This window comes from Netta rufina (genome assembly GCF_964035555.1).
Source record: "Netta rufina genome assembly, chromosome: 27".
In the NCBI taxonomy this organism is placed as follows: Eukaryota; Metazoa; Chordata; class Aves; order Anseriformes; family Anatidae; genus Netta; species Netta rufina.
In genome coordinates, this window is record NC_140151.1 from 2,188,585 (window position 1) to 2,200,965 (window position 12,381).

Genomic DNA, 12,381 nt, shown 5'->3' on the forward strand with positions numbered 1-12,381 from the left:
GTCCCTCCTAATGAGGGGGGATTTGGGGGTTCCTCTGCCTGGGAGGGGTCCTAAATTTTTTGGGGAGGGGGTTTCTGGGGGAGTCTTTTGCTGAGGGAGGGGTTCTGGCCCTGAGGTTTGCATTCTGGGGGGGGTCCCAGCTTTTGGGGGGGGAGATTTTGGGGGTCCCTCTCCCTTAGGGAGGGGGTCCTGATTGGGGAGGGGTCCTAGGGGGGGGTCCTGAGGGGGGTTCCTGCCTTGGGGGTGGGGCTCTGGCTTTTGGGGGGGGGGTCTCAGCTTTTGGGGGGGGATTTGGGGGGGACCCTGCTGCGTGGGGGGGGTCCCAGCTTCTGGAGGGGGGTGCTGGGGGCCCTGCTTTTTGGGGGGGGGCTCCTGGGGGGGTTCCCTGCGTGGGGGAGGGTTTTTTTTTGGGGGGGGTCCTGCGGGGGGGGGGGCTCTGGCCCGGGGGGGGGGGCTGGGGGCGTCCCCGCTCCTCGGGGGGGGCCCCTCCCTTCCCCGTTCCCGCCTGGCCCCGCCCCTCCCTCTCCCCTCCCCTCCCATTGGCCCCCCGAAGCCGGAAGCGCCCCACCCCCTCCCCCAACCCACCAATCACCCTCATTCTCCCCTCACCCTTTCCCCACCCCCTCCTCCCTTCTCCCACCCAATCGCGCTCCGCCTCCCCTTCCTCCACCCAATCAGCGCCCGAACCCCCGCGCGGGGTGGAGAGGCGGCGTCCAATAGCGAAGCTCGGGGGGCGGGGCTTACGCTGAGGCGGGGCCGGGCCCCGAGCCCCGCTCACCCCCGGTCCCGGGCCCGGGCCCCGGAGCGCGGCGATGGCGGCGGCGGCGGCGGCGGCGGCGGCCGGGGAGGGCAGCGGAGACCCCGGGGGCCGCATCCAGCTGCTGCTGGCGGCCGCCGAGTTCCTGGAGCGAAGGGAACTGGGCAGCGGAGCCTCCCCGGTGGCTTCCCGGGGGGTTCCGGTGGTACCGGCGGCTCCTTACCGGGCCGGCCCCGCTGAGGCCGAGCACGGCTACGCCTCGGTGCTGCCCGGCGGAGAGCGGAGAGGGGCCAGGAGGAGGGCGAAGGGCAGGAGGAGCGGAGGGGGAAGCAGGTAACGGGGTGTGGGGGGGGTGGGGGTGGGGGTGGCCGTTACCGGGGGGTACCGGGACCTGGGGGGGGAGGGGGAGGGGTCGGGGGGACCGGGGGGGGGCTCAGGGGGACCGGGGGTGGTGGTGGTGGCCTCGTGTTATGGGGTAGGGGGTGAGAGGGGGTTACTGGGGGGTTACCGGGGGGTACCGGGGGGTTATCGGGGGGTACCGGGGGTAACCGGGGTTGGGGACAGGTCACGGGGACGTTGGAGACCCCCGGGGGGATTTGGGGACCCCGCTGTCACCGGGGTTAGGGGCTGTCGGTGTGCCCTGTCATGGGGTAACGGGGGAGGTTGGGGATTTAGGGGATGTTTGGGGACCTTTGGGGACAGCGGTGGCAGCGGGGAGGGGATTTGGGGACCTCAGGGGAGTTTGGGGACCTTGGGGGGGTCTTGGGGACCTCAGGGGGATTTGGGGACCCCACTGTCACCGGGGGACAGGGGGCTGTCGGTGTTCCCTGCTGTAGGGTGATGGGCCCCTTGGGGACCCCGCTGTCACAGTCGGTGTCCCTGTTATAGGGCAGGGCTGGGGGGGACACTTGGGGACACCCCTGTCACAGGGCATGGGGCCAGGCTGCTCAGGACCCCCCCAGGACACCCCCAGAACCCTCCCCAAGCTGCCCTCCACCCCTAGGGGATCACCTCAGTGACCCTAAAACCCCACCTAGGGACCCTAAGCCACCTCCAGGAGACCCTAAAACTCCTCCAGGAGACTCTAACCCCCCCCCCCAAGGACCCTAAAACTCTTCCAGGAGACCCCAAAACCTGCTTGAGGACCCTAAAACCCTCTCTAGGGGACCCTAACCCCCCCCAGGTGTCCTAAACCCCCCTGAGGACCCCAAAACCCCACCGGGTTCAGTGCTGGGGGAGTGCCGGGGGGGAGTCCCGCACGTCACAGGCTTGGGGCCGTGACGGGAACCTCCCTTCTGGGGTGAACCCGGCCCTAAAGGCGCGGCCGTGACGTGGCAGCCGGGTCCGACACCGGGGCCGCCGGAGCATTTCGGGCTGGAGGGCGGTGTCGAAAGCGAAACTCGTCCCGGTTCCCTTTAGGGGACGAATCCTGCCGGGGTTTGGGGTCGGGCGCTGCTGTGGTGCTTGGTGCTGAGATAAATCCCGTTTGGGTTTGGGGGTCTGCCCCAAAAGCCCTCTTGATCCTGGGCACCAGCTCAAGCCTTGTTTTTGGGATGGACCCATAGGTGCTCATCCCCCACCCCCCTCCCTGTCCCCAAAAGGAGAAGATCCCTGTGCCCCCCAGGGATGGCAGGTGTCAGCCCCAAAAGGAGGAAACCCTCTTGCCCTCCAAGGGTGGAAGGCAGGTGTTGACCCCAAAAAGAGGAAACCCTCGTGTCCTTTGGGGCTGGCAGGTGGGGACCGGCCCCAAAAGGAGGGGACCTTCACATCCCCAAGGGTTGCAGGTGGGTGTCGACCCCAAAAAGAGGGGACCCTGTACCCCTGGGTTTTTTTATGATCAGTCCTGGTTGGAGCCCCCCACCCCGGGAGCCTTCCCCCAAAACATTTCCCAACCTAGCCCAGAGGGAGCGACCCCAAATGATTTGGGGATGCAGCAGAACAAATCCGATTCATTTTCTCCTCCCACCTCAGCACCGGCTGCATCTCCGGGACCCCATTACCAGCGGTGACACCGCCTTGGGGACTGGGGCCACCTCTGGGGACTTCGACCCCACAACAGGTCCGGCCGGGGCCGTGCCCAGAGCTGTTTGCCCAGGGTGGAGCGGTGCTGAGCTGGCACCAGCCCCTGCCCGGTCCCCAGCGGGTTTGTCCGCGTGACACCGGCTGCGGGCACCACCTTTTTCCACGTTTTTTCCCCCATTTTCCACCATCTGTTTGTTTTTTTATTATTTTTCCCCGTTTTGGGGCGCCCCAGAGGTTTTGTTCCCTCCTCTGACGTGGTTTTTGGGGGGTGCGCAGCGCCCGAGTTCCCCTTCGGGGAGCTTTGGGGCCGATTCCTTGTTTTGAGGCGGTTTTGGTGAATCAGAAGGAGCAGGACGTGTCTGCACGGAGTCATCGGGGAAGCCAGGATCCGGCCGTGCCCATCCTCGCCCTACTGCTCGAGGGAGGGCTTCAAAAATCCCTTTCTGGGGAGTTTAGGGTGCAGGAGGGGGGTTCTCAGCCCCCTGAAGTGGGGAGCAGGAGCAGAAATCCCCCAACTCCCCCACCTTCCCCTGTACGTTATGATGTGTGCCTGCAAAAAATCAACACCCTAAAAGGATCAGACCCAGAACGGCCCCAAAACGAAGCCACCAAAAAGAAAATTAATCAATTAATCAAAGGGGAACTTGAACGGGGAGGGCCACAGGAGATGGAGAGCCTCCGCATCCCCGAAGTGTGCAGGGTTTGCGCACCTGTAGGTGCATTTTTTGGTGTTTTAGGCACAAATTCATGTCTTTTTTTGAGAAAAATGTGAGCGGAGCCGGAGGCCCGGCTGCGTTCCCGTGGGCTCGGTTTCGGGGCCGTGTTGGGATGGAGCAACTTTTCCCCTTCCTGCCCGCAGATACGCACGTCGGCGCTGGGCCTGCGGTCGCCCTCTCGGTGCTTCCTCTTCTCCAAAAAGCCTCCGCCACGAGGCCAGAGAGTTTTTTTGGGGTGTGTGCTGTGTGCCCTGAGCCCTGCCACCAAGACAACCCCGTGTTCCCGGTCTTCGTAGCCAGAAAGTCTCTAAAAACGAGCCTCGCCCCGTTAAAATCCCATTTTAGGGCTTTCCTCACCCATTTATTGCCGTTCATTGTGGTGATTCTCTGTCATACTGTGCCACCAAGCATCCTGTGCCCGGTCCCCACCCGGTTTGATGTCCCCAGGGTCTCCTCTGTCCCCATTCCCCCTGTGGGGTTTGTTCTCACACCGCACCCCCCTACAGGACCTAACGCCGTGTCTGTTCTCTTCCAGGTCGACACACAACGAGATGGAGAAGAACAGGTGAGTGCTGGCAGCTCGCCCGGACCCGAATTTGACCAAATCCCTTCTCTTCAACCCCCGTTGGGGCCGTTTGGGTCCTGTCCCTGAGGGAGAAGTGAGCGAGTGCCCGTGGGCAGTGGGATTTGGGCATGGGAGCCAGGAGGGGACAGGACGGGGTGTGCGGGCGGCTCCCGGCGTCACCCGGACGGGGTGCTCAGGCCCCAAGCATTTCCTGTCCCTGGGCGTGCAGTGAGCAGACAGGGATGGTGCTCAACTCTAATAACGTTGACCCCAAAAGGCTGCAGTTTTGGGGTAGGGAGAGTGTGCAGGCACCTCCCCAAATGCTCCGCAGGCGCTCTCCAAATACCGCTCCCATCCTTGGGTGCAGTGGCGAGCTGGAAGCCTCCTGCCCAGGAAGGTCCTGCGCGTGTTAATTGCTCTGTGGCTTCGTAATGCGCCGTTACGGGGTTTAATTGAAACCCTGATTAATTTAAAACCCGTTTAAATTAACCCCCTGCGCGGCTCTCTCTGCAAAGCTACTGGAGTTCAGGCTGGTGAGGTCTTTGTAGGGCTGGAGGATGGCTTTGAGTCCTTTAAGGGCTTCTCTTTTCCTCTTTTTGACTTGGAAGAGGTTCAAATATTGCGGGGTTTTGTTGCCTGCTGCCAGCAAAGGGCTCACGTGGACTCGGTTGGTTTGTACCTGGAGGCAGAACTGCCCTGCCCCAAGTGATGTGAGTTAGGACGGACAGGACCATTTATTCCTCCTTTCAAAAGCCTGAGAAAATCAGCATCTGGTTACCCAAAAAAAACCCGCAGAGGACGTCAGGCCGCGTTGCACCCCTCTTGCAGCGGCGCCGTGTTGAAATCCCGGCGGCCGCGTTGCGCCACGAGCGCGGTGAGCACGGGCACCTCCCGTCCTTCCGCCCCTCTGCGCGGAAACGAGGGTGCAGGGCGACAAGCCCCGTCCTCGTTAGGTGCTGCTGCGAGCTGTCCTCGTTAGCTGCTGCTTCGAGGGTGTCCTCCTGCAAACCCCGCCAGGCTCGAGCCGGGGAATCGTGGTCTCGACCTGCCGGCGCTCCCTGCTCGCTCCCCTTCGTGCCAGGGCTCTCTGTTGTGTTTTTTTTTAAGCACGGCAGCAGTTTGGGTTAGGCAAAAGCTGCAAAAAATGCTCCTTAACGCCACGCTGCACCACCTGGAAGGGGAAACCGAGGCGTTGTTGTAATCCTGCAAACCGCTCAGCATCGGCAAAGCCGAGCGGGTTGCGGCTGCACCTCCTCCACCCCATCCCATCTGGGTGTTAGCACCGAAACACAGCTTCTGCTCAGCACGAAAACTGATTTTTTTTTCCATTTCTCGTTCTTACGGTGCTGGTTACGAGGTGCTGTGCCAACGAGAGTTAGCCGAGGACCCCAATTTTGTTGCTGCAGCTCACGGGGAACACGGTGGGACCTGAGACCATGCGGGTTGATGGCACAGCCGGCCATCCCTGCACAGCTCCTCTTGGCTCTTTTCCCTTGCGACTGAAAATAAGCTTTGGAGAGGCTCCTGTCCGAGCCCGTTGGTATTTGGGATTCCCCCCAGCAGGCGTGTTTTGTTTGTGCTGGTATTCAGCAGGCACTTTGTGTAGGCAAATGCCTGTTTACTCCCCGACGTGCCCGGAACGAGATAGGCAGGTCGCTCGTTGCAAAATCCCCGTGGCCGCCTCTGTCAGCTTCGGGTATTTCAAAGACCGGTGTTGCAACCTAAACGTAACCTAAATATCGGGGCTGGGGCGCCCGACACGAGGCAAACCGGCCGTGCTGGGAGCACCTCGGCCACCGAGGGACCTCCGTGGGCACCCAGAGCTTCACCCATGGGTGCAGCAGCGGGGTGGGAGCCATAAAGCATGAGCCCAGGTGTTAGGGCAGGTGAAATCCTACTCAAAACAGATATAGGGGATGCGCTGGGTTTGCAGCTCCCTGCTGCTGCCCTCCTCAACCTCTTGAGGCACGGCTGGAGCCTGCCAAGGACCGGAGGGCACCCAAGGGTGCAGGTTTTTGGGGGGGAGACCCCAGGCTGGTAGCCAGTGGTGTGTGGGCAGGGGGCTCGTCCCCATTAGCACTCTGCGGGTCAAAACCCAGTCTGTCCTGAGACCGTCCTCCTTTCCACAGCTTGTAGAAGCCTGACAGGCGCGTCAGCCTCGATTTCTCGTGGCCATGAGCCAAAACACGAGCCCAAAGTCCCAGCTGATCTTTGGCTTCACCTCCAGCATCTCCAGCTACCGGGGCCGGGGATTTTCTTAGAAGAGAGCAGAGCACTGAGCTCATCCGTGCAGGTCCTGAGCCTGGAGCTCTTCTCGCCAGCTGGTGGATGCCTGCAGAGCTGGCCACGGGGTTTTTAGGGGATGGAGCAGGCAGCAGGCCATACATCTGCCTTAACGGGCTGCCCTAAACTGGCCAGAACCCGTGGAGACCAAGCTGATACTGCAGGTCAGAGAGAAATTCCTCTGTTGGTTTGAGAGAGAAATCTTGGAGCAGCATGCTGGGAATAAATGGTTTTCTGAGCCCAGATGAGCAACTGCTCTCGTTTATCACCTTTCTTGGCTTGTAACCACCCCAACTCTCTGCGTGCAGAGGTTAAAAGCTGCTCAGGGAGCACGCACCCGAGCGCTCATCGTGCTGTGTCCCGTGTCTTGCAGGCGAGCCCACCTGCGGTTGTGCTTGGAGAAGCTGAGATGCTGGTGCCGCTCGGGCCCGAAACCAACAAACACACGACGCTGAGTTTGCTGATGAGAGCGAGATTGCACATAAAGGTGAGTCCGGGTTGGGTCGGGGACCACGCAGGGGGAACCTCTGGCAACACACCAAAATTGTGCCCCAAAACCAAGTTGTGCCCTAAAACCTGTGGGGTGTGAGGGCTGCCGACGTGCTGCCGGATGGCACCGACCCAACCCCAAAGGGCAGAGGGCTCAGGAAAAAGCTTTTCCACCCCAAATTCCTAAAGCTTTTATTCTGGTGTCATTGGGAGGGGAAGCTTTGTTCCAATTAGACGAATGCCGAGCTCAGTTTCAAGACCTGCACTGCCATACGTGGTGTGGGATTTGGGGGCATCCAGAGCCTCAAACCTGCCTGGGGTTGATGCCAGAGGTCAGGGTTGCTTTCCCTGCAGTTACTGCAGCAAGTTTGTGTAAAAACCCTACAAACAGGCACGTGGGCAGCTGCCACTCTGCCCTAAAGCCCAATTTCCACGTGTTTTATCCTGCAGAGCTGCCCAGAGGCCTTAGGAACGAGACAGGTTCAAAGTACTGCCTGCTAGAGGTGGGAGGATGTTAGCAGGACCTCTTGTTTTCTTTTCCAGAGCGTTTACAACTTTATTGTTTGTCCTTTAAACTTTGACTCAACAGAGCTCTCGCTGAGCGCATTATTTAGTTTTATGGCCCAGCAGATAAGCGGGGCGGTGCAGCGGGGGAGCTCTGGCGTCAGCCTGCGTGCAGCCAGCGACTTTATCGGAGACTGAAAATATATAAATAGGGTTGGGCTGGCTCCAGTGCCGCCGTCTGGAGGAGGAAACCTCTCACGTGTGTGCGGTGTGGATGTCATCGGGTCTGTTTGGCCCGGCTCTCCGGGCCAGATGCTGCTTCCATTTCCTCCAGGCTGCGGGAGGAGGAGAGCAGTGCGTGCGTGCGAGGAAATTCTGGTTCATGCAGCTCAGGCTGGGTATGGGCAAGCTCTTACTGGTCCCAGTCGTGCAGTCCTTGGGAAGAAATCCCCCGTGTGGCAGTAGACACGGGTCACTTGGTGCCTGAAATGGTGTAGAGCAGGCAGAGCACGCGGTGCCAAGGAACAGCGGTTGTTGCTGCACTGTGTGGCCAAAGCGAGGAGGTTCCCAGGGAGTCTGAGAGGTTGGGATCATTGGGATGGAAAATATAAGGGCTGTGGGCTGCGATGGGTGGAGGAAGTAACCCTGTCTGGTCTCTCCACCTCTGCAGAAGCTTGAAGACAGCGACAGGAAAGCCCTCCACCAAATCGACAAGCTGCAGCGGGGAGCAGCGGCACCTGAAGAGGCAGCTGGAGAAGATGGGCGTGGAGAGGCTACGGATGGACAGCATCGGATCCACCGTGTCCTCCGAGCGCTCGGACTCGGACAGAGGTGAGAGAAACCACACTGGTGGGCGAGCAGCACTGGGGGGGGTCTCGTGGCCGTCCTGTAACACCGCCCTTTGTCCTTGCAGAAGAGATAGACGTGGACGTGGAGAGCACGGACTCGCTGCCCGCAGACCTCGACTGGAGCAGCAGCAGCAGCCCGAGCGACTCGGACGAAAGAGGGAGCCTGCAGAGCGTGTGCAGCGACGAGGGCTACTCCAGCTCCGGCGTGAAGAGGTTGAAGTCGCAGAGCAATCAGAAGCCGTGCCCCGCTCTCTAAGGAGCGACTCCCGGAGCCGTTCCGCCCGCCGCTCTCTCCCCGTTGGATCTCGTTAGGTAGGACGCCCGGACCCGCACTTCTCCTTGCACGTAAATCTTGCACCACCGACAGAAATGAAGCCCGCTTTGCCCGAAAAAGTGCCCGGGGAGCACGCTGCCCTCCGCAGCACGCGGCCCATCGCATCCACTCGCTTCTCTTCCCGGCGGGGAAACTCATCTCGGTGAGACCGCACATTCCAGCCAGACCTCGACGCGCCCGAGAATATCGCAGCGGTAACAGCAGCGCCGGGAGACCTCGGCCGTTCTTCGCCTTGCTGTTACCGCCCGGTATTCTGGATCTGCGTGGCGTTTGCCCAGCAGTGCCACGTCCCTAACGAGCAGCAGCAGGGCCCAAACGTGCGTCGTTGGGCGACGAGCCGGAGGGAGACCCGTAGGGAAACCCAGCCTTAGGTAGCTTGGATCCAGGAGAGGGCAGAGGGAGGGTCTGCGAGAGGAGAGTTTCGGCTGCGAGCTGCTGGAGCGTTACTCAGAGGGCTTCGGGTAGGACCCCTTCAGCTTTGCCACGTCTCAGAAATTCCTGTAGTCCCTAAAACCAAATGGTACGATCCTCGTCCTGTGCAATGTCTGACCTCACGCGCTGCGGCCGCGTATTTTCCTGTTCTAGGCGAGCGTTCCTAGGACGTCCTTCACGCTTCTTGTCTCGGGGATAATTTTTTCTACCTCGGAGAGATGAACAAAGATTATCTCCATCCCTTTAGCACAAAAAAAAAAAAAAAGATGATGCCTCAGTTGTTTTCTAGAAGCGACGCTTGGCCCCGCTCACACCCCTCCTGAAAGTTTAGCAATAACCGGCAGCCGAGCGCTCGCCTTTTCCAGGACATGGCTCCTGGTGAGTCCCCATGGGGTGCTGCTGGTGTTAAAGCACTTGGCCGGCTGGCGGGGTTGTTTTTAGGCACTCAGAGAGGTTCCCCAAGGCTTTTGGGGCTTCCCAAAGCCTTTGGTTGCTGCCTCAGAGAGAGAGAAAACCAAACAGGAAAGGAAAGGCCGACCCCCTGCCCCGCAAGCCGTGGTTTCCGACCCTGCAAACGCGCTTGGGTCGAAGCTAACCAGAGCACACGTAAATGTACATAGACCACGCGAGCTATAAATAGTATTTATTCCTTTTCTATGAAACTGGTGTCGCGGAGATACCTTCTGATGACTTTTATAGATGTTCTGGAATCTTTGTACGTAGAGGTCCGCTAACGGAGAGAGAGAATTTCTTTTCTTTTTTGGCTCGAAACGTTTGAAGCTCTTTCTATTCCGCCCACCCGGCAAACCTCTGGCGACGAACACCGAGCGCTCGGTGCGGCACGCCGACCTCCCGGCCCTGCGTTCGGCCACGAGCAGCTTTGTGGCTTCGCTCTCCAAGGGCTCCGGAGCTCCTCCAGGCACCAAAACCCATCCTGCCGTCGTTAAACACTCCCGTGAGACATGCAGGTCCTGAGACTTCGCTCGTCAAGCTGCCAAAAGCCACTAAAACACCCAGCAAGATGTAAATGAATGAACTATTATCCTGTTTTTATTTTATCTTTTAATCCCTAAGCTATTTTCGGATCATTTGGACTCTGAGAAGCAAGAAGAGGGGAGATGGGGCTAGTGGATCGCTAAAATCTCCGAAGTCTCTGCTCTGCTTGTGTGTGCTAGGTTTTGGAAAGAAAAAGCAGCACGAGAAATGTTCCTGGAGCAGCTGGAGCTGTCTGCCCAGCAGATTTGCACTGATCTACGCCTCGTGTAAGCCTTCTGCACTGGAAGTCCGAGTCTTCCCGAGTCCGAGAGCGAGCTCGAAGCGGTCCACTTTAAAAAAAGACAGAAAAAAACAACAACAAACAACACAAAAAGACAAGAATAGGAGGACAGAAGCCACGAGGCAAGCTGAGAGGCTGCCCTTTGGGGTCTGCCCTTTTGCTGCACGATGGCTTGGGGTCTTTCCAGCTCTTTTTTTCCGCCACTTTCCCCCCACCACCACTGCAGGTGCTGCTTCTGTGCCTCCAAGCCCAGCGCTGCGGCTCCTGCTGCCTTCAGGATGGGAACCACAGCGCTGAGTCTTCAGAAAAGCACCGAGAGAGAAAAATGCTGTGTTTCACTTTCAGTTAGGCGTACCCAGTCTTAAGGCTTTGACTCTGTAAATTTGAGTGTGTGTGTGTGTTGTGCCTTTTTTTGGGTTAACGGCGTTGTTTTGGTGAAATGCTGTGTGTTTTGTTTCGTTTTCCTTTTTACTTTTTTTTCCTCCCACTATAAAGCAGTAATTAATTGACTTTTGCACTGTTTGGACGTGCTCCTCTCCAGCTTGACGGCGCCGAAGGGCTCCACCCTTGGAAAACAAGGCACTAAAGTTGAACTGGCGCGAGGCGGAAACCCCGGGCTTTTTCCCCAAAACTCCCGGTGGGTGCCGCACCCGCTCGGTGCGCCCAGCGGCTCTGTTAGCGCCGCTCTCCGTTTTGCCAGCCTTTTCCTCGAATTCACACCAGCATTACTAAGAAATAAGCTGCAGCAATTAGATTTTTGTAGATTATTTAAATAAAAAAAAAGAAAGGGGGACAGCGAGGAGCCGCTCACGCCCCCCACGTTTACGATTGCACAGACGTGTGCGAGCCCAAACCACGCTTTTTTTTTTTTTAATTTTTTTTTTTTGGGGGGTGTTTTCCTTGTGGAGGAGCAGATCCGGTGCAGATGGCTCTTATTTTTGGGGAGAGCTTGCGACGGGCAGAGGAAGGGATCGGGCAGCGTCCTGCCGCTGTCCTGCCCGCGCCGCTGCTCCTCTCCTGGGCATTAGCGGCCGCGCGCCGCCCCGGCACCTTGCTCCGTCCTGCAGCACTTCTGCCCCCCTGTAGCAATAGGTACGGGCTCGGCCTCCCCCCACGGCCCCGTTTTTGTACCCGATTTCAGGTTTTGACACTGTACTGTAGCGGGAGGAGTTCTGCCTTGGCCACGCTCCCTCTCTGCTCCCCTTGTAGCGCTTGTGGCAGGTGCCAGCAGCCGGATTCCCAAAGCACCTGGACCATCCCCGTGCCCGTTCCCATCCCACACCCCACGTTTTAACCAGAAGAAATTGCGCGGAGGCGTCTCCATCCCCCTGCTGCACGCCTCGCGAGCCTTCCCGACCCTTTAAGCGGTCTGGGTGCGCTTTTGCTGCGTTTTCTTTGCCCTTTCCCTATTTTTTTTCCCCGTTTTGCTTCCAAATTGCCCCCAAACCACCCCCCCTTGCCTGGCTTTCTCACTGGCTTTTGTTCCCAGACTGAACGGGGCAGCAGCGGATGGGAGAAGGCGAATTTTGGTTCCGGCCGTTCAGCTCCCGGTGTAAATACCCCGGCATTACGCCTCCTGTGTCGAGACCACCCAATGGTGCTTTTTTCTTACAGTTAGCACAGGCGATTTTAGGAAGTTCAGAGGTGTTTTAGGAGAGTCTTGCTGTGTGTATGTAAACTTCTGTATTGTTTGACTGTTAGACAATAAATTATTTCATTACCAAAGCGAGCCACCTGCTGCTTTCCCAACCGAGCTGGGGGTGCCTGGGGGCGTCCCCTCCCTTTCTCTTGTGGTTTGGGTCTCAAGAAGCGACCCCAATGTTGCCTGGGGTGGGGGGCTCAGCTCTGCTCCTTCCCCTTCCTCCCCCAGCAGCCAGAGCTGGTCCCCAGGCTGCTCCCAGGGGGGGCTGTGAAGCCATGCAGGGCTCAGAGATGTATTTTTCCTAACCAAACACCCCGTTTTGCTCATTATCCTCCCTTTTTGGGGCAATGATGAAGGCTCTGAGCCTGGCAATGGCTTTTCTGCAGTGCAATTTGGTTCCCCACAGCACCCTCCAGATCCTCACAGCACCTCTACCCCATACCCTTCCCCCTGCAGCCTCCATCCTGCATCCTCCCCCCTTTATCCCTCCTCCTTCATCCTGCCTCTTCCTAT

At 59.0% G+C, this 12,381-nt stretch overlaps 1 protein-coding gene across 1 annotated transcript; it reads left to right on the top strand.

Annotated features, from left to right (window-relative positions):
* The first annotated feature begins 792 nt into the window (after positions 1-792).
* MXD1 (MAX dimerization protein 1) lies at positions 793-11,951 on the top strand. Its single transcript, XM_084302232.1, is given in 7 exon segments — positions 793-1,090; positions 4,031-4,060; positions 6,717-6,751; positions 6,754-6,830; positions 8,007-8,060; positions 8,062-8,167; positions 8,250-11,951. Coding segments are annotated over 7 exon segments (771 nt in total). The 5' UTR covers positions 793-812; the 3' UTR covers positions 8,441-11,951.
* The last annotated feature ends 430 nt before the right edge of the window (positions 11,952-12,381 follow it).